Source organism: Epinephelus moara, chromosome 1, assembly GCF_006386435.1.
Source record: "Epinephelus moara isolate mb chromosome 1, YSFRI_EMoa_1.0, whole genome shotgun sequence".
Taxonomy (NCBI): Eukaryota; Metazoa; Chordata; class Actinopteri; order Perciformes; family Serranidae; genus Epinephelus; species Epinephelus moara.
The window spans coordinates 12,163,653-12,191,058 of NC_065506.1; the positions used below are offsets into that span (position 1 = coordinate 12,163,653).

At 41.0% G+C, this 27,406-nt stretch overlaps 2 protein-coding genes across 6 annotated transcripts in view; one reads left to right on the top strand and one right to left on the bottom strand.

Moving 5' to 3' along the window:
• The window catches only part of LOC126393013 (uncharacterized), a 299,507-nt gene extending 284,802 nt beyond the window's left edge, over positions 1-14,705 (bottom strand). Inside the window, exon 1 of the mRNA XM_050048841.1 lies at positions 14,696-14,705. The gene's annotated coding sequence lies outside the window, so the exon portion shown is untranslated. The remainder of the gene's footprint in view (positions 1-14,695) is intronic.
• ntrk3b (neurotrophic tyrosine kinase, receptor, type 3b) overlaps positions 1-27,406 on the top strand; it is a 256,863-nt gene that overhangs the window by 134,633 nt on the left and 94,824 nt on the right. For 2 of the 5 annotated variants that reach the window (XM_050048751.1, XM_050048777.1), the window contains exons 8-11: positions 1,308-1,610; positions 2,255-2,269; positions 6,196-6,251; positions 9,192-9,294. In XM_050048751.1, coding sequence (XP_049904708.1) covers positions 1,308-1,610; positions 2,255-2,269; positions 6,196-6,251; positions 9,192-9,294 — 477 coding nt within the window. The remainder of the gene's footprint in view (positions 1-1,307; positions 1,611-2,254; positions 2,270-6,195; positions 6,252-9,191; positions 9,295-27,406) is intronic. The other 3 variants (XM_050048768.1, XM_050048786.1, XM_050048759.1) reach the window with 2 other exon arrangements.

The following is a 27,406-nucleotide window of genomic DNA, read 5'->3' on the forward strand; positions in this document are numbered from 1 at the left end:
TGTGTTTTCCCCACACAGAAAACCCAATCCAAGTCCTATTACTCACTGGATATCTGGGCAAACAATGGAGCTGCCATACAGTCTGCCTTGTGTACTGTTCTAACAGTAATGGGAACTTGGAGGCTTAGAGGGTACATACACAATACACAAAGGATCATAGGTATGGGGGAGGCAATAGGGGCTGAAAAACAAAACTTTTGCCCTGGGTCCTTGAAACAGGTTAATCTGGCCATCCAGATCCCCTATGTGGTGCTTGTGAGAATCAAATATTTGGTATTTTTAATTAACAAACACTTTAACTAACCCTGGCCCTATTTCTAATTAAACTGTAGGCTGATAACATGTACAAGTACATAGCATGAAACCGCAGGTGGAGATTCTCTGGGGCAGCTGCAGCGTTGTCTGAATGACAACATAAACACACACAGAGTCTACCATGATACAGCAAATGTAAATAGGATTGCTCACACAAGCCTATAGAAATTGCAGCTTTCATTGAGGCCCAGCAAAAGACAAAACAATGGGGTATAATGAGTATATGTGTAAGTGGTGGAGGTGGGTGGATAGGTTTGGGGGTAGGGTGGGGTGTGGGTAGGGAGGTGGGGTGTCTAGTATGTAGAACAGACACATAGAGAGACTGCCAGGTAATACCATCTGCCAAATATTTCCTTTTGATGATGTAGCTGCATGAGTGACTCATTGCAAAGACAAATCAGTGGATGAATTGTTTATGAAATGTATCTGATGGTATTAAAGTGATAAATTGCCTCTCAGCTTGGCGGCGTTGTGGATCCAGAGGTGTGTTGCTGAACGTCAGGAGAGAGAAGCTATGTGCTTGTTTTTAGAGAGGAGATTCCTCTTTCTATTTCAAGCAAAAGGAGTCCCTCTCTCTGTTTGTTTTCCTTACTGTCCTATGCACTGCTGCAATATGTAACACACAGTAAAAGGCTCATTGCCACTCCCAAGCTAGAAACCTACCTCCTAAATGTCATGCTTCCCAGAACAAATCAAAACAGCTTTGTGTTTAGTCTGCTGAAGCATTTCTTTTGAGGTTCTTCAAAGAAGTAGGGCAGGTTTTCATCAGCCCAAGGGTTGCGGAACTTTCTTCTAAAGGTCTTTGTAATACTTCAAGCTACATTATAACTAAAAATCAGACAGACTGATGAGGGTTTCAAGAGGGGAAACTAACTTTTATGTGATCCAGGAACTGCTCATTCTGCTTTCCCTGATGCTATGGATCGAGTGTCAGTATGACTAAAATGTTTATATCATTTAAATGACACGGTTTCTTTTCTTCTTCACCGCAGTTCCTCCAGTCATCCTGAGGCTGGCTGAACCTGAGCAGCGCCACGATACCTGCATCGAGTTTACAGTTCGGGGTTACCCCCATCCCAAGCTGCGTTGGTTCTACAAGCAAAAGGAGATTGTCCAGAATGATTACATTCGAACTGAGATGGACTTCTACCAGGACTATCTGGAAGGCTGTCTGACCTTCCAGAACCCAACACACATCAACAACGGGAACTACACTCTGGAGGCCAGCAACCCTCTGGGAACAGTCTCCAAGACAGTGTATGGTCACTTCCTTATGGACCCAGGTATTGATGAAGGTGAGTGGGTTGTTTCTGCTTGGTGGCTATTAGTCACTGCACTTGTGGTTGATGAGTGATGCACTGTTGGCAGCTTGCAGCGGTGATGTCCCCATAATCACAATAGCGATTATACTCATGGGTAAAACATCATTTATACGAGGGTTATTAAGACATTTTTACTGCCTAAACATCGCCGTCATTCTTCTGGGTTTAAATAAAAATAAAAGCACAGGAGAAAAGAAGAAATACTGCCAAGTAACTCCCCGATTCCCACAAGAGCTAACATGGCCCACTTTTTGGGGAATGAGCCTCACGATTGGAACAAGTCTTCGACTAGTTGAATTTCTTGTTTAAACTACCTGTTGTATGAATTATAGGTTCCATCCCAGGTGGAAGAACTATTGGGAGCTTTTAGTTTTTATTAAAATCTCCCTTCGCAGGGTGCAGGTTGTGGAGCTGATCCCTGCTGGCTGGATCACAGCCAGGGTTCATCCACAGTTCAGTCAGGTAGATTGTTCACTTGCAGTTCATCCTGAGTTCACAGGGAGGGGGAATAAACCCACAAAGACTGGCAAATTTCTCCCCATGGTCAATATTCCAAGGTTAATACCATGTGTCAGTTTATCGACATAGCATGACTTTCTCTGTCTTCTCTTTTGCAGACATAGAGGAACTAGGTGAGTGTTTCTATTTTGAAATTCAACCCTGCTATTATTTTTTATTATTATTTGTATTTTTTTTTCAACTACTTGTTTGTTTGGTGTCAGTATGCACACGCAAACACATCACTTATTGTTGGAATATCACTGTTAAGATAGTAACCATGGAGAAATTTGTTCACTTTGTGTTGCAACTCATAAAAAGCTGTTAAGCACTGCTGCTCAATTTCTAGACCCTGATAGTATTATTAATCTCCAGGAAGGCTTTGCAAAACATAGCATTCGGACTGAATGCTATATTCATTCAGATGCCTTACTCAAGGCATCTCAAGCTAGTGATCTGGTAGGTGACTCTGATCTCCCCAGACAGTCTCAAGATTTGAACTGCCAACATCAGAGTCCAAAAACCTGCCCTTTTCAGGTTGTTTGAGGTCTCTAAAGGAGGACAGCATTCAGCTCAGTGGCTTGTGGTTTCCTAAATTCACCAGACACTTCTTTGCCGTTTTTATGGGGGATTTGATGCTTCAGTGATGCCCTGCTTTACCCTTGTACGTTTCCATACACTCTCACAGTAAGGTAACCTGTATAGCCACAGTCTACCTCTGCTGGTTCTTTCTGCTGGTTCACTAAGCCCTGCTCCCCTTACTTACTGTTTCACCTGTTGATAACGGGGGCAGATTTACCACTCAAAATTCTTATTTTTTTAAGCAATGGGTGGTCAGACTTCTCTTTGTAGCATGCAACTATCAACTTTGCCAGATTTTGTAGCTATTAAGCAAATAGTATTAGCTAAGCTTGAATGTTTCAAGATAACTTATTTTGCAACAACAACTACAACAACACTGATGTTGGACTTCCAACTGTTTCTTCATTGCAGACACTCACTTGGCCTGGGCAAATCATAGGTCAGTGCGTCTTGCGCTACATCATTAGCAGCCATATATATCCATGCTGATGGCTATGCCCCTGCAGTAGAAATCCCTTGCAACAGTGGCAAAATGGCCATTTACAGACTGTGTTATTCCAGCTCTTGTCATTAAGGAGTACTACAGCAGCAACCTTCCTGTGTCCAGGATTAAGTAGAGTGAAAATTCGGTAAATCTAATAAAGAGAAAGAGACAAGTTAGCTCTTTGCCGACCCTTGACATTGCGTTCATATGTTGGTTACTGCTGATAACTGGATGGCGTCATTGTGAAGGCGTAGCGCTCACCTTCCTGTTCCCCCTTGGTTAACACTGTTGAGTGTTTACCAGAAGTGAGCACTGTTAGCTGCTATTGTTCAGGCATCTCCATGTTAAGAACCGTGTCCATTTGCCCTGAATTTTGCAAAGAGCTCCTTAAACTTTAGATTGTTTTTGGTTTTGTAAAGGTTTAAAAGAGGAATCACCCTTTAAACTCTGGTAATCAACTCCATGCACACTGTCTCAACATGTGGAGAGACAGACATGCAACAGCCGTTTGACTTTAAGGGCACCCCAGGTTTTAGTCATTCTCTTTAAAGGGAGTTGTATACAGCAACTCAGCGGGCATTACGCTTCCTCTCCAACCCTTAACTAACCAGCCGCGATGTAAACAAGCTAGTTTCCCACCCCGTTAGCTGGTAATGTGTGAATGTTTGTGAAGCGGTAAGTGCAGTCATATTGCTGGAACGATGCTTTGGCCATCTCTCACACTGAATCGTAAATCTCCTGTGTGTGATGTGTGGTTTGGCCCCAGGCTGTTGTGGCAGCCTCACTGTTGATGGCTTAAACTAAGTGGGCCGGTCTGATCTCTGACCTTCATCAGAGTCTTCTTCCATCTCCATATGAGGCCATTCTTTCTAATCAGCCATGGATTATAAAGCTGCAGCATGGCCTGGAATGGAGACGGATGGACGCCGCTGACTGTGTGGCGAGCTGCATTAGGCAGCAACGACTTTGTGCCGCCACACATGCACGCACGCTCGCACAGCTTCTGGGAGTGAGGCAGGTGAGGGAGAGGTGTTTAGGTGATGAGAGTGTGAAACATTATAGCAGCGGTGTGTGAGGGAGTTCAGCTGTGGAAGGGAGACTGACAGGCTGACTGATACTAACGCTGCTGAGGAGAGAGGAGGGCAGTGGGAGGAGAGGAGAGAGGGATGTGGGCAGGGAAGGAGGGACAGAGCGATGGTAGTCAGGGCACACACACTCACACACTGAGCAATGCACTTTAGTGTACTGTGTGTGTCTGAGCCAGTGGCAGCCAGTCTACCATGTGGCCATTAATTTGCCCACAATTACTCTCTGATGTCCTGGCTGGAGGCCTCAGACTGGAGTTTCCCTGACACCAGTTCATTTCGTTTCATGGCTCTGTCTCTGTCCTCTTCTCCTTCCCCTCCCAAGACCTCCGCTGTTTGCCAAAACTCTCATTTGTAGAGGCGTGTCATGTAGCAATTTAACACCAAGAGATTAATTTCAGGATCATTTTGAGACATTAATATGACTACTAGGGTTCCACAACCTGTCTTGAGTCCAGCATCCAGTCATGTCTGAGAACTTGGGTCAGATTTTTTTAAATGAAGGTGTCAAGTTTGAGTTGGTGTCGTGCAGTTTTCCAGCTGATTTAATTTCACCTAATTTGACATTTGGTGCTCTTGGCTGTATGAGCTTCTTTTCTGTTTTCTGCCTGTATAATCATGTATAATTCTAAAACAGCTTGTTTTAATTATTCTGTGTCCTTTTCTATGTACAAGCACAAGCATGCATTTGTGCTAGAAAAAATTCACGTCTTTTCTGTCATTACCATAAGAAGCTTGGGTCTGGTTAAAACTCTGAATAACCAGCCCAGCTGGCAGAAGAAAATGTTGCTATTGTATGTTACTGCAAACCACCAATACGTTACATTTGTACATTTTCTATGTATTATATCAACGTTTGTAAAGTTACGTAATATATGAGCTGACTTTATCATCAGGAGATTGAGGGGATGATGAATCGCGCGTCACCTGGGCGAGACACCTGCCAAGCTGCAGACCACTATTCAAGACCAACATACTACAGAACTGTTGTGATTTAGTCTTTGCAGTGTTCCCAGTGGCTTTAAGGCACTAAATTGGGGTGTCGGGGGGGGGGTTAAGTTTCAATGTATCTGCTACATAATATCCTGAATGCAAATATATCACATCTGTGGTCTGGAGAAACATTCAATGTCAACATTTTTTCTAGGGATTGAATTGGCACAGCAGACTTCAGGCTTTGTCAGGAACCTTGTGACAGGTGTCAGACTTAGGTGTGCATTTAATAAGGCTGTGCACACTTCTAACTGAAAGCCTTTTACCAGCCTCTACATACACAAATGTGTTCTTCATTTTCTAACATTGTCTCAAGCTTTCATTGTGCAGAGCAGTGGCAAGGTTCTCCCTGTTTACATCAATCCAGTTCCTAAAGGGAGGACAGTTTCAGTCTGCATCCAGAGATTTAACATTTATTCAATACTCCAAAAAACATGAGGGGCAAGTGCTCTTATTTTCAAGAGTTTAAATGAAATGAAAGACATACAAATGAGGAGAGCAAAGAAGAATGTTTTCAACTAGCAATTAGATCTATCACAAAGCATTTATAAAGCCATTTGGCTTTGTGGAGATACTGAAAATATGCTCTCAATTATATACACTAGAGAGCACACTGGGTCGTCTTATTCTAGCCTGTTAGGCTGTGCATTAACCCATGTAAGTGTTACTTACACACTTATTTAATGTGATAATAGGTGCATAAACAGGTTCACACAGAGGATTAAACCATGGACTGAAAAGAAGCTGCTTATTCCTGTGCATCCACTGTGCATAAGAATACACTGCAATAAAGAACCACACAAAGTGTGAAAGTCAGTCTACTACATATTTACTGTAAATAAGTGTGGGAGTAAAGCACAGCCATTAAAGGTTTCTTCTCAGCCACTGATGTGTGTTTTGTGTTTTTGTGTTGCAGCTACTCCGACGCCATCAGAGGGAGATTCAGGCCCACCAGATGAAGATACGTTTGGGGTGAGTTTTCTGCGTAATGATGTTGATGAAACAGCTGCTAAAGATGTTGCCCCTGGTCTCAACAGAGAGCTGCTCTATGTTTCAACACAAATCTTTTTTGTGTTTTTTTTTGTCAAAGGACCCTTGTAGGGGTTTTTACTGTTGACATGCAGCTTTGAGGCACAAAGACTACAATACACAAAACAATGCAACAGTCATTTTTCAGTGTTGTATGCTCGGCTATTAACGATGTTGATGATGGTAAAAATGCAGTGTGTGCTGCTTAAATGTTATGTAATGTCGGGGATTCTGTATAGTTTTTTTAAACCAGCGCTGGTGAGTTATTCCACTGAAGTGCAGTAGATCGAACGAGATGCTAACACTACCATGGTTAATGAGCTTTTTAGATTGTAGACATTTTTACATTTCTCCAGGAAAAGCAGCCCAGTTGCTAGGAGAAAATGTTGCCATAGTATATATCTGCAAACCTCTGACATGTTACATGTACGTGTCATGTTATCATATCAGTGTCTCCGAAAACATGTAGTTCTGATTACCTGTATATTAGTCTCCATATACAGACTCTCCATTCAGTGAATGTAGAGTCTGTAGGCAAACCCCGGAGATCTTGCCTCCAGAAGAAGAGTGGAAGAGCCCTGGTTTCCGGTTGTAGGTTGTTTGTAGTCCGCGTGATATTGACCAATCACGTTTGAGCCAGCTTCAGTTGTTGCCAGGTTAAACAGTCTGTGCGGTGAACTAACGAGGCGGAACATAATTGGCGTCACTGCAAACTCTGAATCCATCGCAGTGGTTCTGCATATTCACTTAAATATAAATGGAAGTCGGAAACGGAAATTCGCCTCCTCCGCCCAAATCAAACCGGAATGCCAAAAAATCAGGGGGTCTGCCCCCAGAGGCTGTATCGCCGTCTGCCGGAAGTCAGATGCCGAATACAGCCGATGGGTTCTGAGAATGCCTGTATATGAACTGCCTTTGTCATGTGGAGGCAGAAGGGAAAGTGGAAGATGTGACTACAAGGGGATGGTGGCCAAGCTGCAGACCATGAGTATCACATAAATACATGATATGAACACAATCTCTTAGTACCACAATATGTGGTGGTGGCACATTATGTCTTAAATTACGCGGTGGTGGCTCGCTCTTCATGCTACCTATGGGGTCATAACATTAACCACCCCCAAATGCGTGACGTCATTGATCCAGGAAATTTGCATGTCCAACACGATGAAGGATCCTAATTGACTTTCCACTGGCATTATCCTGTGGTGCCCCCACATAATATTAACACATTACATGCCACCACTATGTAAGGTGGTGTTAAGAGGCATGGTCACTTCATGTATTTTGACCAGGTTGGTCCAAGACCAACAAAAACACAAGCCCAGTTGAGACATTGCGTTGTCTCCAGCGGTGTTTGTGCAACCAAACCTGTGTGGGGTGTTTTTTTGCAACACATTGTGATGTTTTTCGAGACAGGCTTCCAGGTACTTTAAGCCAAAACCTGATCTTCTCCTGACTATACCCATAGACTGTAGAAACAATGGATGTAGCTACTCTGATGTCACTCATTGTTTGTTGACTACTGTTTTGAAGCCTCATGTCCTGCATTTCAAACAACAGTAGTGAGTGAGAGGCTGGAGCAGAGACTGGACTGAGAACCCAAGGACACTACCAGCAGACAGCCTGTCACTTAAAGCAGCCCACCCTTAATTATGCATAACTTTAAGCCTTGATAAAATGTTAACAGCTGAGTTATAAAAAAAATTCACCCCCCGTACAGCTGACATAAATGGGTGTCTATGAGAATTGACTGGCTTTTTGTAGCCAGCCTCAAGTGGCCAATCAAGGAACTGCAGTTTTTGGCACTTCTATGTTGGCTCCATTTTTCAGCCCTGGAGGTTGCTGCTTAACCATAACCAATTGGTTTTTACAGATAAACATAACCACAAGTTAACCATTGTTGTTGTTATAATGTAAAGTTTCAACATGCTGCATTGTTACGTACAAATGTGACAAATCTGTGGTTTGCAGAAATGTGCAATGCCAGCATTTATTTTGATGATTGGGCTGCAAAAAGCACAGGTATAATTAATAACACTGATAATGGCCAACTACTACTGTGGGTAGTAATCTAGTTAGCAGGGCATGCTAAAGATTGCAGCTTACATTGGAACTTATAAAGACACTGTTAAATGTTAAATAAATTCCTTACACTTTTTACTCTGGTGTTTTTGGTGTTGGAAGGTATTTCTCTTAATCCAGCCCCATGCACACCACTTTAATGTATGAAGAAATCCAAAGCTTGACAGGCCTGCTGTGCCAATGGACCATTTTCCTTGCAGACATTTTAACTTGTCACAGTGTGAAAAGCAAGTAAAACAAATTAATTACGACGGCTCAGTTTAAGTCTTAATTTGTTCATGTATTTGCTTTTTGATTTGATAAAAAAAAAACAAGTATTAATTGGATTATTTGACAGTGCATTAAAGATGAGAACATTATAGCATATTGGTGATGATAAGCAAACTGGTCTATGTAAACTGGAAAAAAAGCAGCTGTCTATATTTTCATTATTTACAGTAATTAAGCTTTACTTATCCAAATTAGTCAAACATAAATGTCAGAAATAACTGGTTGTAATGATGATGATGATGATGATGAGTGAGGCTTGTGACTTTAAGTATCTCTCAGTGGCTTTAAAACTGTACCGAGAGTGAGTCTGCCTGTAGATGAGGATCATATTCAAATTACATTCTGTCAACTGGAATACATCTCAGCCGAGACAGGTGTTGAACTTTTCTCCAGACTGCTGTAATCTGTGAGAAAGCAGTAGTCACAATCTAGTGGATTAAACTGTGATTTGCAGTATTTAAGGTGATCAGAAATCTGGAGAGGATTATGATGTGAACACAGTCTGACACAGCATTTCATTTCTCTCAGGTTTCCATCGCCGTGGGTTTGGCGGGTTTTGCTTGCGTCCTCCTCCTCGTCCTTTTTGTTCTCATCAACAAATACGGCCGGCGCTCCAAATTCGGTATGAAAGGTAAGTCTACACAAATAGGCAGATAGGCAGGCAGACACTGAGCTTTGTTTTTCTCCTTTCTGCCAGTTGCATCATTGTGCAGAATCCATTCCCCCAGCTAATCTTCTCTTCAAAACCTTTGTTCATCAGAAAATGTACATACTGCAGCTACTGTAGAAGTCCTACTTTTTACTGCATGTTTACAGATCCACCACTGCACTTCAGTCATATCCCCAAGAGGACTTGCTTGGGAAAAAAAATAAAGGTTTTCCATTGTTGAAAGAGAAACTATTAATGATCCTGTCGACTGTTGCAGGACAGTGGTGTGTTGTGTTGCTGTATGCTACACACAGAGTCCTGCTAAAGGCCATACATTTGCAACCACCCATACACGTGCACACATATAGACAGCTGGATCAATACTAAAGGGCAGTGTGCATGCAAACGAGTTCTATGCACTGTACATACACCTCACACATTCACTGCGTCTGCTATGTAGAGCGATCGCAGAAAGGATCCTGAATTAATTAGTGGACTCGGCGCTGTCGATCACGCTGAGGAATTCAATAGGATTAACATGGCTTTTGTGCATGCTGAGCTTTCATTTTATGTCAGCTCCAGGTTTTGCTTGTCTCTCTGGCGTTGGTGTCGTGGAAGAGGCAAAAGCCGTTGTAGTGCTGATCTAGGAACAGAGAGCATAGAAGAGAGGAGCGAATGGTAGCAGCTCTAACAGGTCCTGTGGTTCGAGCTCAAGTGTTTGCCCACCCAGCTACAGCTCTTATCAGTTGGCAGGCTGAGTAGTGCTATTTGCTTGTGTTTGGTGATTTGTGGGAGATTCTGTGTTTCACTCAAGGCAGTATTTATATTATATATTTGGAGGTGGGGACATCCCCCCCCAGTTTTCAAATATGCTCAAAATATCCCCACCCATATATTGATAAAAAAAATTTGAAAATAAACAAACAAAAAAAAAACGGCTATGCTATGACAGGCAACCATGCTCTACAGATGGAAATGTAATCCTTATCATAATTAAGTTAAACAAATGACTACCATTAGTTTAGTATTAAAGCGTACTGCAGTTCTGTGCGTGGTTTGTCCATGTGGTGTTGCCGTACTCCAGTAAAAGCTGTTGCCGAGTCGACTGCTGTAAGTAGGTACAATCAATGTCAAACACTGTACTGTCTCTATTTTGTTACCTTCAAGTGTATCGGAAAATAGACATTTAAGAATGTAGAAGAAGAAGAATATACACTTTATAAAAACTCCAAGGGGAAAGTCGATTTTTTTCACTCTGTTGTCATGTGCACACAGGCCTGAAATACACACACATTTAAAAACAGGACCTTTACATGCAATTGAGAGGTAAGTGTGAGGGGTTTGCTTTGGACAGGTGCCCCGAGCAGTTGGGGGTTCAGTGCCTTATTCAAGGGTGCCTCGGCAGTGCCCAGGAGGCAAACTGGCATGTCTCCAGCTACCTGTCCATGCTCCATACTTGGTCTGTACAGGGACGTGGGCCAGCAACCCTCTGGTTCCCAAGCCAAGTCCCTATGGAGTTAGATACTGCTGCCCCTCAGTATGAGGAATATGAGTTTTAAAATGTCAGTCATTTATGTTGTACTGCATGTGTAATTTAGACAATAACGGTTTTCATTTATTGTATATTCATATAATGTACTCTAACTAGGAATGTCAATGGTTAACTGTTAAACGGGCCGCTTACACATGTCAGTCTATAGGTCATCATAATTGTGGCACTTGTCAGTTTACTGTACTGCGCACCACCATAGTCTGGGGGAGCTAGCTAGCATTTACAATGCCACTCATTGAGCCATTACTACTAGTAAAGGAAACGTGCCCTCCCTTCCATCTCCGCCTGGCTCAACCCAATACGTAAATGGCTCAGTTTTGAACCATTAAATCCCCTTTGCATTGTTGAGTATGTTACCACTGTTAGCAATGTCAGCATGACTACTGGTGCTAACATAGTAAACAATGCTAAATGGGTTTTACGTTTCAAAATGAAACTGCTTACTCACCGAGGAGACTGTTTCCACCGCAAGGCATTCTGCCATTGGGACGGTGTTACCAGCTGTAGCTAATCGCTGAATGAGTGGCTGCTAGCTAACGCTAGCTAGCTCCCTCCCAAACCAAGTGGTGCACAGTGCAGAGTGGCCAAGAACCCAGTGGAGACTGGAGGGCAGTGGACATGTTTCCACATATTAACACAGCTAGCCAGCTGTCTGTCAGCAAAGCCAACAGAAAATAAAATAAACCTCACATTTACATTACAAAAGATTCAAAAAGAAGCACTGGACTAAAAGGAAAAGCCTCTGGTATTTTATGTCTTTTTTTTTATTTCTTTTTTTTAATTTAATCACTTAGGTACCAATTAATATCTGTTGGCCTTTCAAAAGCAAAATGAACTAAACTGACATCCTCTAACACTGTACTTGCATGGTCAAATATAATGGGAAATTAGTTTTCAAATTTGGAATTTTTTCTGGGGTCCCAGCCGTTTTGGTCCTTGGCCTTATTATCGCTTATAACACACATACCCCTCTGTCCCTCCATGTGTGGATTCGAACTTGTCTTCCTCCTGGATATACATTTTTTCTCTCCTGGTTTAAATTACTGTTGGCTCTTTTCTGTCAATTTCTAGCGTGTCACTTTTTTCTCTTTAATCTACAGACGTTCTAATAACATGCCACCGTGACCCAACACCTCAAACCATGCATGTGTCTCATTTTATACTGTAAGCATGGTGTAAAGTAGCATTAGCCACTACCCCCCATTTAATTAGCTACTTTACAGGATTAGAGTCCGTTACTTACCTCGGTAAAGAACTCTCCGCTGTAATTATTTAGGGGGTGGCAATTATTGCATTGGCCTAAAGCTGGCTCTAATCAAGGATGAGTCTTATAGTTAATGAGGCTTTTCAGACGTGTTTGTAATGTCATGGTAAGTCATGTGAATTTAAGCTGTGCTAACAAACTGGTTTGACACAGAGAAAACAGAAGTAACAAATCCATTATTCTAATATATATATATATATATATATATATATATATATATATATATATATATACATATACATATATATATGTATATGTATATATACATATATATATGTATGCAAGATGTTGCAAATAAGAAGTCAAACTCCATGACATGAAGTCAGTTTCATACAGTTTGTGAGATACAATTTAATTGGTGGCACAGCTACTTGCTAATGATGTGCAATGTGTAGCTTCCTCATTTCTTTATAACTAAACCAACCTAATGCAGTGGGTGGCAGTGCATTTTAAGCTGGATGGCAAGGTTCAAAGTTCTCTTGGACACTATAGAACTTTTTTTTAATTGCATTGCATGGCTGTCTCACACAGTGCCATGTGGTCTCACTCACTGCTTCCCACAATATGTTAAGATTACACGCTTTGCTGAAGTGTACCTCAACATTCTCTGTCAAGACACTGAAAAGCATTTTTCATACTTTTTCCCCCCCAGAGTAATTTGTGCTCAACTGCCTTGTTCAAGGTAACAAATAGTTTTATGAATTACTGCGATCGTGCATGAAATAGAAACATATTGAAGGCTGAGCAAAATGCCAGGTTGAGCCAGTACCACAATTTTTTTTTCAGTTTTTACATAAAGGTCAATGTTATCTGGAACATTTACTGCAGCATACTGTGTTTCTGCCCTGTTTTAAATTATTAGAATTATTGGGGGGGGGGGGGGTTCTGGAGTGTGGGGGTGGTGGATGCAGGGGACACTTTCCCCTCAATATTAATGAAATGATGAAAATTATGAAACTAAAGACATTTCCACCATAAAATTGGAGCAGAAAAGGCACAAATTGGTGAATAAAAATTCCTCTTCTTATTTTCTATCAGGTAGCAGTGTGTCACCAGACAGTGGGCGCTGTACATTAGCCACTTCAGTTTAAATAGAGATGCTGCGGTCGCCACTGTCACTGTGAGTGATTGAAGGTATAAAAGACTTAAAGAGAGGTGATGTCGGTGTGGACTCTTTCAGGACCTCACGGTGTTCTGTACAAAAGCCTTATTTGTCCAGTGTGTGTGTGTGTGTGTGTGTGTGTTTTATCCCCTCCCACTCTTGTTCTGGAGAATCAGCTGGAAGGCCTGAAGAAGTCATTACCTTTGGATGGAGCCATAATGGATTTTCGCTCCACTAAATCACTGTGGCTCTTTTGGCTGTTTGAGTTTGATCACCGACCGTTTCTGGGCATCCAATAAAAACCTGTTTTTATTTTTTTCCTTTATGTGGCTGGAGTGTGCGTGTGTGTGTGTGCGTGTGTGTGCCCAAGCTATATCCAATTGATTTGCTAGCATTTCAAGGCCCACCGCCAGCTCCGTCCACTAGCTGCCTTGCATTTACAGCTCGGACTGATATGCTCCAGCTCACTTTATGTGGTTGTAATTGTGGTGGTTTTATGAAAGATACTTTGCTTGTCTGCATGTGCTTGCATTTGTGCACGCACATGTGTGAAAAATGACTCGTACTCTAGATAACCTGTTGCTCTGATCAATATGTTGTCAACTTACCTCCCAGCTAAAGCATCTTGCCGTCTAAGCAGCAGGCTCATCTTTCACATTGTGATTCACACCAGTGGGTTTGAAGTGTCTTTCACACAGATTTTTGTCAGCAGGGAATCAATAATGCTTCTTTAGAAAAAGACACTCAGCATGTCAGTAATAAGTATTATGCTCCCCTGTCATCTTTTCTTATGTTCTGGTAGAAAATTACCCCACCCCTGCTGCTGAAAGTGCTGCCAATATACAACTAAATGTATATCATTTTGTCACCTTCCATCTTCTAAATAAAATCTCCTAAGAAGTGCAGATCCAGGTTAGACGTTTCCATACTCTGTGTTAAGATCTATTGGCTGCACCCTCCTTTATCACAGGGGGTGCAGTAAATCTGACTTTTAAAACTGTAACTGACTGCAAAAAACAGAAAACCTCACAAACTTCACCAGGACTAAAGTGATTTTGGGCTTTGAAAAAATATAAGAAAACCTGTGGATAAGGAGTCACTAACACACCTAAAACTTTATAGAGTAACAATGCTATGAAGATAATACAGAACCAAAAGAAAGAAACCGAAGCTTGACAAGTTCCTGGTTATATTCTGACAGTCTCTGTCAAATAGTTTTGTCATCATATCAATACAGTAACTAACCTCGATCTGAATTTTAGAAATCATTTTGAACTAATTCTGAGGGTCCCAGTAGGGCTCGGGAATCAATGCCACATTGTGCTGCATTCTGGGTATTTCTGGGGCTCATCCACAATAGTTGTTGGCAGCTGCTGTGTGTTTATATAAGGAGCAGATGATACAGGCGCTATTTTTGGCTACATGTCACTGCAGAGTTTAGACTGAAAATATACAGTGAACAAACAAAGGCAGAGGTAACATGTCAGGAGGAGGAAGTGACAGATGAAGGAAGGATGACATTCATTTTAGAAAAGGCAAGACACTTGGAGTTATCAATCACTATAAAGATAGATGTTTTTATGAACCCAAGAAACTTGATGTATTTTTGTATCGTTCTTTTTATTGCACTTTTTTCCTCTTATTTCGTCTTTGATGTAGAACTCAGTACAGTAAAAGTTTTTTGTTTCTCTTCCAAAACTTTCTGTTACGTAACAGTGCAAAGCTGTACGGCTCCCTTTTGGAGGCAGAATTAGGAAGAAGTTACTGCTTCCAGGCAAAGCCAAGTTCTATGAAATACTGGTCCACAATTATCCATAAAATCACTACTTGTTTCTGTAAGACTTTGGTTATTAGTACAGATTAAACAAAATGATATAACTTAATAAAATACAGAGCTTTAGAACTTCTAATAAGCGAGCTTTGTTGCCTTCAGCAATATGATCTCATCCCTACCCGTCATATTTTGGTAATTTAGCAGAAGCCTTTTGCGTTGTATCAGGCCTGTCCAAATAATTGGCTTGGCCTCTGAAAAGGTCCAGTGAATGGGTCCTTCCAAAATTTGCTTTACACATATCAACACATGCATGCTCTCTCACTTTGTGTGTTTGTTTGTTTTTTTGCAACAGCAATTATGAATATAAAGGTTATTTTTGTTGTATTAATAAGTAATGGTTAGTATTTTGGTTCTTAATACTGTGTTTTTATCATTTCTTATATTTTGTGTGAACATGATTTTTGCTGGCCTCCATGGGCCCCCCTTGTCAGCTGGGCCCATGAAAGCTTTCCCCTTTTTCCCCCCTTGTGGGCAGCCCTGCATTGTATCTGTATTACTTACTTCATTAATGACTAACAAGTGACTATTGACTCACATGACAAAATAACTCAACATAATTTCACACGGGACACGAACACTGGACTCCTGGGTCAAAGTCCTGTGCTTGCTGGATCCATCCACCTCCACTTCAACCTGCCCTGAGCCAACTTTCGTGCTCCTTAAACTACGTCTGTTCTAAACATCTAATCTAATAATGATGTAGTACATTAGAGCTTGTTGAAAGCCCATTCCGTCTCATACAGACCCTAAAGGGTGTTTTGTCGGGAGCCACTGACCAAGCAGTGTTTTTTGACACCCTGGGAGTGAAACCAGGCTGCCTTTAGACAGAGCCAGGCTAGCTGTTTTCCCCTATTTCCAGTCTTTATGCTAAGCTAAGCTAACTAGGCTGCTAGCTGTTGCCAACTGGTAATTAGAGTGGTGTCAATATTTTCATCAAACTCTTGGCAAGGAATCAGCAAAGCATAATTCCCAAATTTAAACCCATGACTACAGTGTTTACACGTAGGCTGGGCCTCATAGACACAAAATGCACTTTCAGTCCAGTGTGCCTGTTGGATGAGTCACACACAAGTCTGTAGGTGCAGAATGCATGCGAAAGAAATTTGGCCCTCAGTCTTTAACCCTATTAAATACTATGAGGCTGAAAATGCTGACCAAAGCATTTGACTGACTCATAAAATGCTGAGACACCAAGAAGCCAGGGTCAGATGAAGCCAAGTAAGAGGGACCGGGCAGGAGGCTACCTGTAAGTCAAGGTGAGCAGACGCTGTTCTCATTTAATCAAATTTAGTCATCTAGCTATATCGTTAACACTGTTAGTCAGAGTGCAGAGGCTGGGGTCTTTCTTAGTGATCAGCAGCCCATGTTGTGAGAACTGCAGCTGTGACATTTTAAGACATTGGCCAGTCCGCCCTCATTAGAATTTTGATTTAATCAGCACAGACAGTTTTTCAGGTTTTCAGACGTGAAAACGGACATGTAGGTAAATCACAGAAATGCCCAGAACACACTGATATACACTGTCACACATACCCACGCTGACACACACACACACACACACACACACACTCACACACACAAACACACATAAACCATACCCTGCGGCGGCCAGCTAGCCTCTGCGATCCAGGCGTGTGTCAGGGCGGCTTACCCTCCTCTCCGCTACATTACCTGAACCAGGCCTGGGGATGATCAGCCCACACACACACTGCAGCATTTACCGCATCACTGCCTCGCTTGGCCTCCAGTGGCCAGAGTGAGCTCTGCCCCCAAGCAGCGAGACATGTCCGTCTACAGACGGACAGGCAGACGGACACTCCTGCTGAGTGTCTGTACAAATGTCAAGCCCATTTTCAGCCGAAAATCTGTCAATTAAATGTGATTCTCAAAGTCCATACAACAGAAGTCAGAAATGTGACAGACCGTCTCCGTATGCAGTGGAGAGTCATTAAATGCAATTACTCAAGTAGAGTACAATTTTAAGGTACATAATTTAAACATTTACATTTTATACTACTTCTACTCCACTATATATGAGGCAAACAGTATACTTTCTACTGCACTGCATTTATCTGACAGCTTTATTTCTATAGTTACTCAGAAAAGCTACAATAAGTTTATAAAATTATGCATTATTATGCCTTAAACTGCAAGTTAGTAACTTCTATAAAGTACAATAGGTAACACTACCTCCACATTGACCAGCTACAACATTAAAGGGACAGTACACCCCAAAGAAATTTTTTTGATGTGAGTTGCAGAGTGTTGGAGATATCGGCTGTAGAGGTGTGTGTCTTCTCTCGAATATAATGAAACTAGATTGCACTCGGCTTGTGGTGCTCAAAGCGAAAATAACTAATTAAATAAAAAGATTTGAAAAACTCAACACCAATGTCTCTTTCCAGAGATAATGACCTGGTAACTCAAGATAATCACAGACCTTGTTGTGAGTAGTTTCATGTAGGAACTATTTTCTCTCTACTGAACTGCAACTGCCAATTGTATCATTTTTATTATCATTCCTTTTATTCCACTTTGAGCACCACAAGCTGAGTGCCATCTGGTTTTATTATATTCAAGACAGGGTGGTCATTTATATGCTTTATATCTCCAAAACTCAGCAACTCACAACAAAGCAATCTGGATTACTAAATAGCACTATGGCTAAGAGGAAAAATACGTATTTTTATTTGGGGGGTGAACTGTCCCTTTAAAATGCTACCTAAGAAATACGTAATAATAATCTGACATCATATATAAAGTGAAGGATACAATATGCATACATTTTAGTATTTATTCAAGCTAGTAAAGATATTTGAAATAAAAGTAATTCATGGAAGACATTGGACAATGTAGTAAATCACAGGGATATCATTTATAATATGTCATTTTTATGTGACAATCATAGTATTAATAGCTGTTTTGGTGGCGTATATGGCAGAGTGGAAAACACTGGCTGTAGTGGTAATGACAAAGAGCACAGTTAGAAATGATCAGTTTAAGCATCACTGTGATTCTGAGCGAAAAAAACAACTGAACTGAAAGTGTAAATCCACACTAAGTCACAGAGGGCAGACAAGTGCTAACACATTAACACTGTTGCTAATCCTGTGCAGATGGAGACTTTTAAATAGAAGAAACTAAATGTTTGGCTTCCGGCATCCTGGACAGGTGTTGCAGGGACATTTCAGGCCCCATTTAAACCACAGTGTATGGGACTGATTCACTAAATGTTCTGCTGCATAATTAATGAAAATAAAATGTAAAAAAAAGAGATTTTCTCATGATGTTCAAACATCATATAAAAAGCCTCTGCGTCATCCACAGAGGCACAGAGATACAGATCACAAACCTCTCGTCTTTCCTGCACAAATGGTGTTTACCCTTTGCTCAGTTGCTACAGCACCAGCCATCTTAATTGGCTGTAATTCATTCTTCTGAACGCATGCGACAGATGGGGACTGCCAAGAAAACAGCAACAGGCGCACCGGGGAAGTGCTTCTTGTTATATCTCTTCCCAGAAAAGATTTCAGTTTTCAGGAAGTAAAGTTCATCTTCCATCATGTCTGTCGCCATATTGGGTTGTTATTCAGACTATCAGATCGCCGGCGCTTTTAGTGACCCCTAAAAGGATTTGGATGCCTGCCTGCAACCTCTCAGCCACAGCATTACCTCACATGTCGTTCCTTAGCTCTTTTTGCACCTTCTATGGAAAATGAAAATACAAAAAAGGCCTGTTTACTTATTTATCTCACTTAAAAGTTGCATGAGAGCCTTTCCCTGGGAGTTTGGCTGTGGTGCTTGTCCGTCCCTGGGTGGATATAGAGTGCTGGGTGGCCTGGGGTTGTTGCTGTGGACATGGTGTTCCTGGTACAAATAGGATAGCTATTTTTTGTTTTATTTTATTTTGGACTTCGAACTGTCAGCACCAGACTGCTAACAGCTAAGTGCCTTCTGTCCTCTCGGTGTCTGTCTGCAGAGCTGTACACGGCTCTGATGTGCCGCACATTGTAAAGTAACTCCCAGTAAAAGGCCAGGCTTGCAGAGTGGTCTAGTTGAATGCACTTTAACTGGGTATTTGGAAGCTTCTTCCCTTTTAAGCCCGTGCTATCAATAGTTCAGAAGGTTGTCGTAGGTCTTCTGAGTTTAACAATAGCTTAATATAACGTCTTTAAAATTTCAGCATATGGCAGAATACAGATGTGGGAGGAGAGGAAGAAGCCGCACTCTTCTTCTGCTGCAGGCTTTCTGAATTGCTGCAGCAATTTGGCTCCGTCCCCAAGGGGGAATTGTTTAGAAAATATCATGTTTGCTCCTTTTTTTCCAGCCACAGAAAGCTACAAGAGCTAGCTGTGTGAGAGACATAAGCATTTTGTCTTATAATGAATACAGATGTAGTTGCACTGTAAACCATTAAAGAGGCAGAACTGTCTTCAGTGCAGCTGAACAACAGGGCCATGAAAATGCATCAGGGACAACTTCTGCATCTCCATGTTTCAATTAGTATTGATCAGGAAAACTCAACTGCTGCTCCACACTGCTTTTCTGTTTTCTTTGTGTGCTTTATCTGAAATAGAGAAAAGTGTTCTGTGAATCTAAACATTACGTCAGTGCTTTTATTCCGATGCCAGTCAAGTATATTAGTGCGCACAACGCTGCATCATTTTGGAATTTTCACACTTTTTTAAAAAACCTTTATTTAGCTCATGGTTGCAGCACATTGTCCTAATATTTATCCTGCACAGCACACCCACAGCCTTTTATCTACCATTTCCGATTGGCCATATGTCTTGTGAGGACATACATATATATATATATATAAAATTTGCATGGACAAGCTCCCAAATAAAGATATATTAACTTAAAGGGTAAGTTCAGTATCTTTCAACCTAACCCCATTTGCCCATTGTTTGTGACTAAGTAACTAATGGAAACAACAAATTGGGGAATTAGTCCAGTATTCAGTAAAACCACTTAAGCCAGGATCGGTGAAACCAGCCGCAATGTAATCCCCACAGGTAATTAGGCACCGTCAATTTATGTCCACAAAAAGTGCTTGTTTTTGCCACTGACGGTTCAGACTGTTATTCTAAGTGTCTGACCACGTTATGGAAAGGATCCCTAAAGAGACTGACATTTCTGGTAGAGAGTAAAATCCTTTTTGTTTAACCAGAACCAGCCCCAAAGTCGCCAACACCAATTCCACCTTTTCACACATTTTCACACCTTACTGTGTGAATTAAGGGTTTAGTTCAATCAACAAGTGTTGGTGATTGTTGGAACAGTGGAAAGATGAACCCAGATGCTTTTTGTGAGTTATATTTTGTTTGTTTCGACTTTGAATGAAGTTTTTTTTTAACAACGTCAAAATTACTGTTAATTTAAATGGAGTCTGGTGGGCTTGGCTATAGTGATTTCAGGGCTATTTTCTGTTCAACAAAAAGGATCTTACTCTGTATCCGTTGTCAGAAACCTAAATTAGTAATCTAAAAATGTCAGTGACAAAAACACGCACTGTTAGTGGACGTACATTGATGGTGCAAACATGCACCGAATGGTGAAATTGCAGCCTGTTTCACCACTGCCATCTGCAGTGCTCTTGATCAAAACTGGACCACTTAAAAAAAAAAACGTTACACTGAGTTCCTATTGGTCACTTAGACACAAAAAATATAATTTCAAGGTTGAAAAAAAGGATTTACTCTTTAAAAATATGATATTATTGTGACACATGACTTAAGCATTTGATAGAAATACCAAAAAGTGGCTGTATAAATCAACACATTTTTTTTATTTCCAAATCTTACGTCATTTTTTCACCCTATACCTCCTGGGCTGATCCGCCCCTGCTTGAATTAACATTGACAGTTGGCTAACAAGGGGATACTCTTTTAATTAACTTCCTGCCTAAATCTCTGTGACTGGAGTTCAAACACCTCTCCAACCATTGAGATACTGCTTCACCATTTAAATCACATCGCTGGCACATAATGGATAGAGATGCATTCATGCAGTATAAGCTTTTTTTTGGTGAGAGGTGAGAGGATCTCTATTAACTCAATAAGCAATCATAAACACATTTATTTCTGCTTTGAACTTTGATTCAACCTCCCAACCATACAGTACATTCCCTATCCTGGAGGACTTTGCTAATGATTATTGCACTCATATTTTCTGCAATTTACATGAGGCCTTGAAATAGACTCATGCGGTATAGTGCTGATGAGTTTCTTCCAAGTTAATGAACATTAAGGGACTCAGTCTCACCAGACGGCCCTCTTGGAGCACAGCGAACTCAGCTTGGACAGCACTCCTCACATCCTGCAATACAGCACTGACTGTTCCCTGTTGGCTACACGGTGTCAGCAGGAGGTGTTTCTAAGTGCTACCCTTGTTGTAACCATTTAAAAAAAGCCGTGTTCAATCCCTGTTGTGGCTAAAAAAGATATATGAAGGCCTGGCTAAAACTGGCGATCTACAGAAAGTTTGCTTTCTCAGCTGCTTCGGGCTATTACAACAACTCAGCTAGCTGCTAACTGACTGGAGAGACAGTAACCTGCACTGTAAAACACTAGCCTCAGAAACAGGCTGAATGAAGAGGTGTAGCTCAGTCATAAACCTCCAGCTTGCGCGGCTCAACATTTCAGCCCTTTGTTCCCCTCCAGAAACCTTTGGCATGACTCCAGTTTGGATTTTCTACTTGCGGAGGGTGATGCGTTGCTTATTATACCACACGAGAGAGCATCCACTCAGAGGTGGGAAGGTGATTTTCAGGGTCTGAGATGAGATTCCTGCCTAATTTAAAAAAAGACTGAAAAAGAGAACATGCTGTGAAGGTTTTTAGCCCCCACTGTAACCACTAGTTAATTCAGTGTGAATTCTAGCCACAGGCCCAGCAAACAGCTCATATTATGTAACAGCCAAATGTAGGGTGCCGCATGCTCACTCCTACGCTGGATAGGATTGTGATCCTTTTATACTGACAGATACAAAATACAAGCTACTGCATTGAAATTAATTTCTTTGCTAAATCATGACGATGTGACAGCATGTTTAATAATGACAGCGTTTTAAATATTTAACAGTGAGAATATTTACTACAATAAATCCATATATAATCAAGGCAACATTGTAAATATTGCATCATAGGTTTAATAGTATAATAGTACTCTTCTTTGGTATAGATAACAGTGATGGGACTCTGCTGTATATCAAGCAGCCACAGCACCACTATGTTTAATAGCAGCATATTCTACTGTGGTAAATGGTGACATATTCAACTTTGCATTACATCATAGTAAAGGTTTTCCAGTACTCCAGTCCAGTAATTTATACATTGCTGTATTGTATATATATAGCTTTATTGTCAGTAGCTTTAACAGCATTATATTATATGCACATAAGAAAGGACTAGTGTACCGTGGATGACAGTACTATACTGTGTTTAATAATGGAAATATTCTGCTACATATTTGCATTAACAGAGCTCTGCAGTATTCTCAGCCCTGATGATATTCTGCTGGATGTTCACTATAACCATGTGTAGCCTGCTTTAAGTAGAAGTATCTAAGTAACAAAAGCACTTTATTAAAACAATCTGTCATATTTGTGTTATGAATTATATATTTACATACACATATTAATTAGTGAGTGTATTTTATTCTCTCTTATATTTAACAGCGACAACATTGTATGTTTTAAAGTCATAATGTGTAAAATTAAACACTGAAATACATATTATGGACAGTGTATAGTAATTATTTCCACTATGCATTTATAAGGACAACAGTAGTTTGCTATATGTGTCATACAGTATACACATGTGTTTTCATGAACAGTGACAGAAATTCTACTATTACATAACAGTACTGTAAAAGTAAGACAGTAATGTGCAATAGGAGTAAAAGTGACAGATCTGACAGTATACAGTTATATGTTTTGAATGGTGACAGGATTCTTCTATTATATAACGGTTAAAGTATTCTTCTAAATGAGAGAGACAATATTGTACCACAGATGTATTAGAGATAGTTATAGAATTATAGTGCTGTGACATTGTGCCTGCTTCTTTTATAACACACACCGCAGACACAGAGGGGCCCTTATGTAATTTTTTTTTTTTTTTTTTTTATGAATAAAAATGAATAGTATCTCTGTTTTGTTTTTTTTCTTTTCTTTTTCAGAACTTGTACTTTAAGCAAGCCAAACGTTATTGGGCACCATCACTCACACCCACTGACTGACTACTTTTAATTTCACTGCGCTTGTCTCAAGTGTGTGGGTGCGTGCGTGGCTTTGCACATCTTGCCTGTCTCTGTGTGTTTAAGATATTTATCTCCTGTGTGCTGATGCGTGATAATAATGATGTTGATTTAGGATGTGTTTTGGTTATGGGCTGGATGTTTGCTATTGTTTCAGCTGTGCGTTTATGAGTAAATAGGCTTGGCCTCTTGTGTGGGTGTGAAATTTAGTGTTGGATCAGAGCTGTTATCATAAACTGTATGAAAATTATAGACCACCATGACATCACCTCATGGTGTGAGGAGTGTTTTGAAGCCTCGTGTTTGGCAGTTTGGACATTGCAACATTGGATGTTTGGAGCTAGAAGCAACCATATTTGGATGAGAAGGTGGATCTGACTCATAGAGTGTGGTGACGCCTCGCAGACAGCCTGTCACTCAAAGCGGCCTTGCCCTTAGTTATACATTTACATACACATGTTAATCAAAAGTGACAGTATTCTGTTAGACTGTATGTACAGTAAGCTCATATGTTTAACAGTGACAACATTTTATTGTACCTATAATAGCATTTGGCATTTTGGCCTTTGCAATCTTGGATTTTTGGAGCCGTGACCATATTTGGATGAGAGGGTGGTTCTGACTCATAGACTGCTGACGCCTCGCAGACAGCCTGTCACTCAAAACAGCTTTAATTATGTATAACTTGAAGCCTTAAAAAAATGTAAATCACTGAGTTTTATAAGTATTCACCCCCATACAGTTGTCATGAACGGGAATATTTGCTATAGAGACGAAAAACTGTTTTCATACCAGGCTGTAAAGTTGGGCATTTTAATGTGCCTGTCTATGGGGATTGACTCGCTTCTGGATCCAGCCTCAAGTGGCCATTTGTGGAACTGCAGTTTTTAGCACTACGCTTCATTTTTCAGCCCTGTAGACTGCCGTTTGGTTTCATCTAAACATGTGTATTTCAATGTGTGCATGTTCATCATACATGTAGATCTGTAGGTGTGTGTGCCAGACTTAAAAAAGTGTTTTGAAATGTAGCGCAGAACTCATACATCAATAATATAGTCCTATGTCATTTCAGCACATAGGCTATATCCCTCCACCCCCTGCATGTGCCCTAAAAATATACTTTCACCTTTTCAGGCCTCTAAAAAGACTTCAAATGAAGAAAAAAAAATCACTTCTCCTCTAAAATATTTTTGGGCATAAACGTCAGTAATAGATGAAGCGTACACAGCACGTCTAGCAGTCCAGTAAGCCTGAATTCACAGTGATCAGGCGCCTTCCTTCTGTTAAATATGGAGCTGTCCTTCCATCAGCCGCACTTTCCATCTCCCCTTATTCCCATCGGCTCATGTTCCCATCAGCCTCTCCCCAGTTTGCATTAACACACCTCTGGGACCAGCAGACCGCAGCCTCTGTGTTATAGATAGAGAACAAGCCTCCATCTTTCATAAGGATGGTTAAAGTTTTAGCTCTAGAGAGTAATTGTTGTGTAATCACAACTAGGGGATTAATTATTCATAGAGACATGCACGCACACACACACACACACACACACACACACACACACACACAAAGTGAATCTCCTCGAATATCTTTCTGCATCTCTCTGTTCTCTTCCTCTATTTGTCTCTCTCTCTCCACCTTTCTTTCCATATGTCTCTCTATCATCCGATCTCCTCTCCATTTCTCCATCTCTCTTTCCACACTAATGGAGTTAGTGAGCGCCGAGGATAAAACAATTAAAACAAAATTCATTTGAATGAATTAAAGAGCAGGGAGCTGCAGTAGCTGACACTTCTGAGGCAAGACGAATTATCCTGCATGGCTTGTTTAGTAGCATTTTACAGTGGCCTCGTCCCACCTCATTAACCTGTGTATTAACCCGTGGAGAAGCATTGTTACTACACTGTGAGGGAAAACAGATGAAGGGGTGAACATGTGAGGAAGGGAAATGGTTACTGCGCTGTGTTAATGTTGCTCTGCACCCGTCTGATGGACTTGGACTTACCTGTGAGCCTTCAAGGACTGAGTGGTGAATAATGAGTCACCTTCCAGACATCTCCATGTATTTCCCAAATGTTTTTTGGTGAGCAGCAACAGGAGGATGCACAAGATCCGCCGCCTGGCTTACGAAAGACTTCAGAGGCTGTTAAGGAAATGCCAAGGCCATCTGTGCTGCTCTAAGAGGGTGTGAAATGAAGATGGAGAGTGTGTCACCCTGAGAGGAGAGGTCATTACTGGCTTCTCAAAGGCAGCAGATTATGTCAATTTTACAGGTCACAGTCTTGTGGGTCACCACATTTTTTATCCCCTTCGTCTCTGCGACACCTTAACGCTTCGTAATGAGTCCAGAAGTGTCTGGAGTTCAAATGTGCATCAGGAGCTGTGATGCTCAGGAACAGCAGCCTAAGCGGGTGTCGCTGGCGATGATTAGATGCAGCCAGATGGCATCAGGATGTTGCGTCTTGTGCTCGGAGTCATTGCAACAATCACTCTCTCTCTCCTGGCAGATTGTCACTTTATGTGTTTATATGTGGCGTAATGACTGAGTACACTCCACAGGTTGTGAATCTTGCTAGCTCAATAGCAGCGTTTTTATTTGACTGGAGTGTCTGTGATCCAGGAGGTCTACCTCGTACTGTCTGGGGACGTGCTTTTAGGCAAGACACTGAAACCACTCTCAGCTCATAGTCTGTTCTGCTGCTGACCCTGACCTGTGACCTGTCTGTAGAGAGGAGCATGAGAAAAACAGGATTTCCCTGCAGGGAGCCATATATAGTTTCAGGGATTTAGTTTTTCTAGGGTTTTTTTTTTTTGTGCGGATTCAGACCACACACAGCCCTGCATTAAAATAGTGCAAGGGACTGAGTCAGTGGAGGCATGGTGTTTAATGAAATATGATCAGTTTGAGTAGGTGTTATGATATAGCAGAGATCGTGTTCATGCTGTTCAGGTGGTAAAGTGAAGCTTTTGAAATTTTCTGACTCGAAATTGTGCTATTTTTGTTGTCAGGCCACATTTAATTGACAACACAGAATCACAGAGCTTTGATTCTGTGTAGACACACACAGACCTGTCCAGAATGGCATAAACTCCTTTTATAAATGTACATGCAAGACTCCTTTACACAGATGTATGTTATTTAGTGCAAGCAGTGCCGGACCTAGCCCATTTGGCGCCCTGGGCAAGCTTCCCCTGTCACCCACCAAAAAAAAAAAAAAAAGTTGCTGTATTTATTATAAAAAATAACCAGAGCTAATGAGAATAGCTCTGGTTAGCTTATCTAACAAACAATAATAATAAACAGTTAATAATTTTTTTTACCTTGTTTGATTCCTTTCAGATGGCCTTTTGCCTTTCCATTTTCTCTCCCACTAATGCTCTCGACATGCACTCTACTCCACCATATCCATCAATGTTCTAGCATGTTCTGACTAAGAGGATTTTAGTATTCCCTCCCCTCCGCTGGCACCCTAGGTAGCTGCCTATGTTGCCTTTAGAAAGATTGGCCCCTGAGTGCAAGTTTTAAGGCACATTATTCAGTTTCCAATGCACCAAGGCTAACTCTGGATCAGTGCGTCATTCTTACCTGTGATGTCAACCACTTCTTGTAAGGTGTATTCTTCTTATTTCCAATCTAGTTTAAAAATAATTACACAACACCTGTCCATTTTGTGCACCACATTAGTGTTTGTATAGCTTGTACAAAGTTTGTAGTGCAAATCATCTGGACTATTGACGGCATCTTCTGATCTCTATCCATCTCTGCTTATGTCCAGTCCTATTTTCACCTGATTTCACTGCAGTCCTTCTGCTAACAGTGTATTCATGCAAGATTTTTAAGTGCTGCACCAAGATTGAGCTTTTACCTCTGGTAACCAAAATCTGACAAGAAAACCCACATGTGCTTGTGCCATAGTTCTCCATTTCATTGTACTTGCATCCATTTTCATGAAAATGGAGCCCACTGTGTTTTGTAGAGCTGAAACTTTGACCTCTCTGTTAGAGGAACATTTTTTTTTCTGCCTCTATTAAAGTCATACCTTTTAAGCAGTCGATCTTTTAAAAAAAACATTCCCAGGAG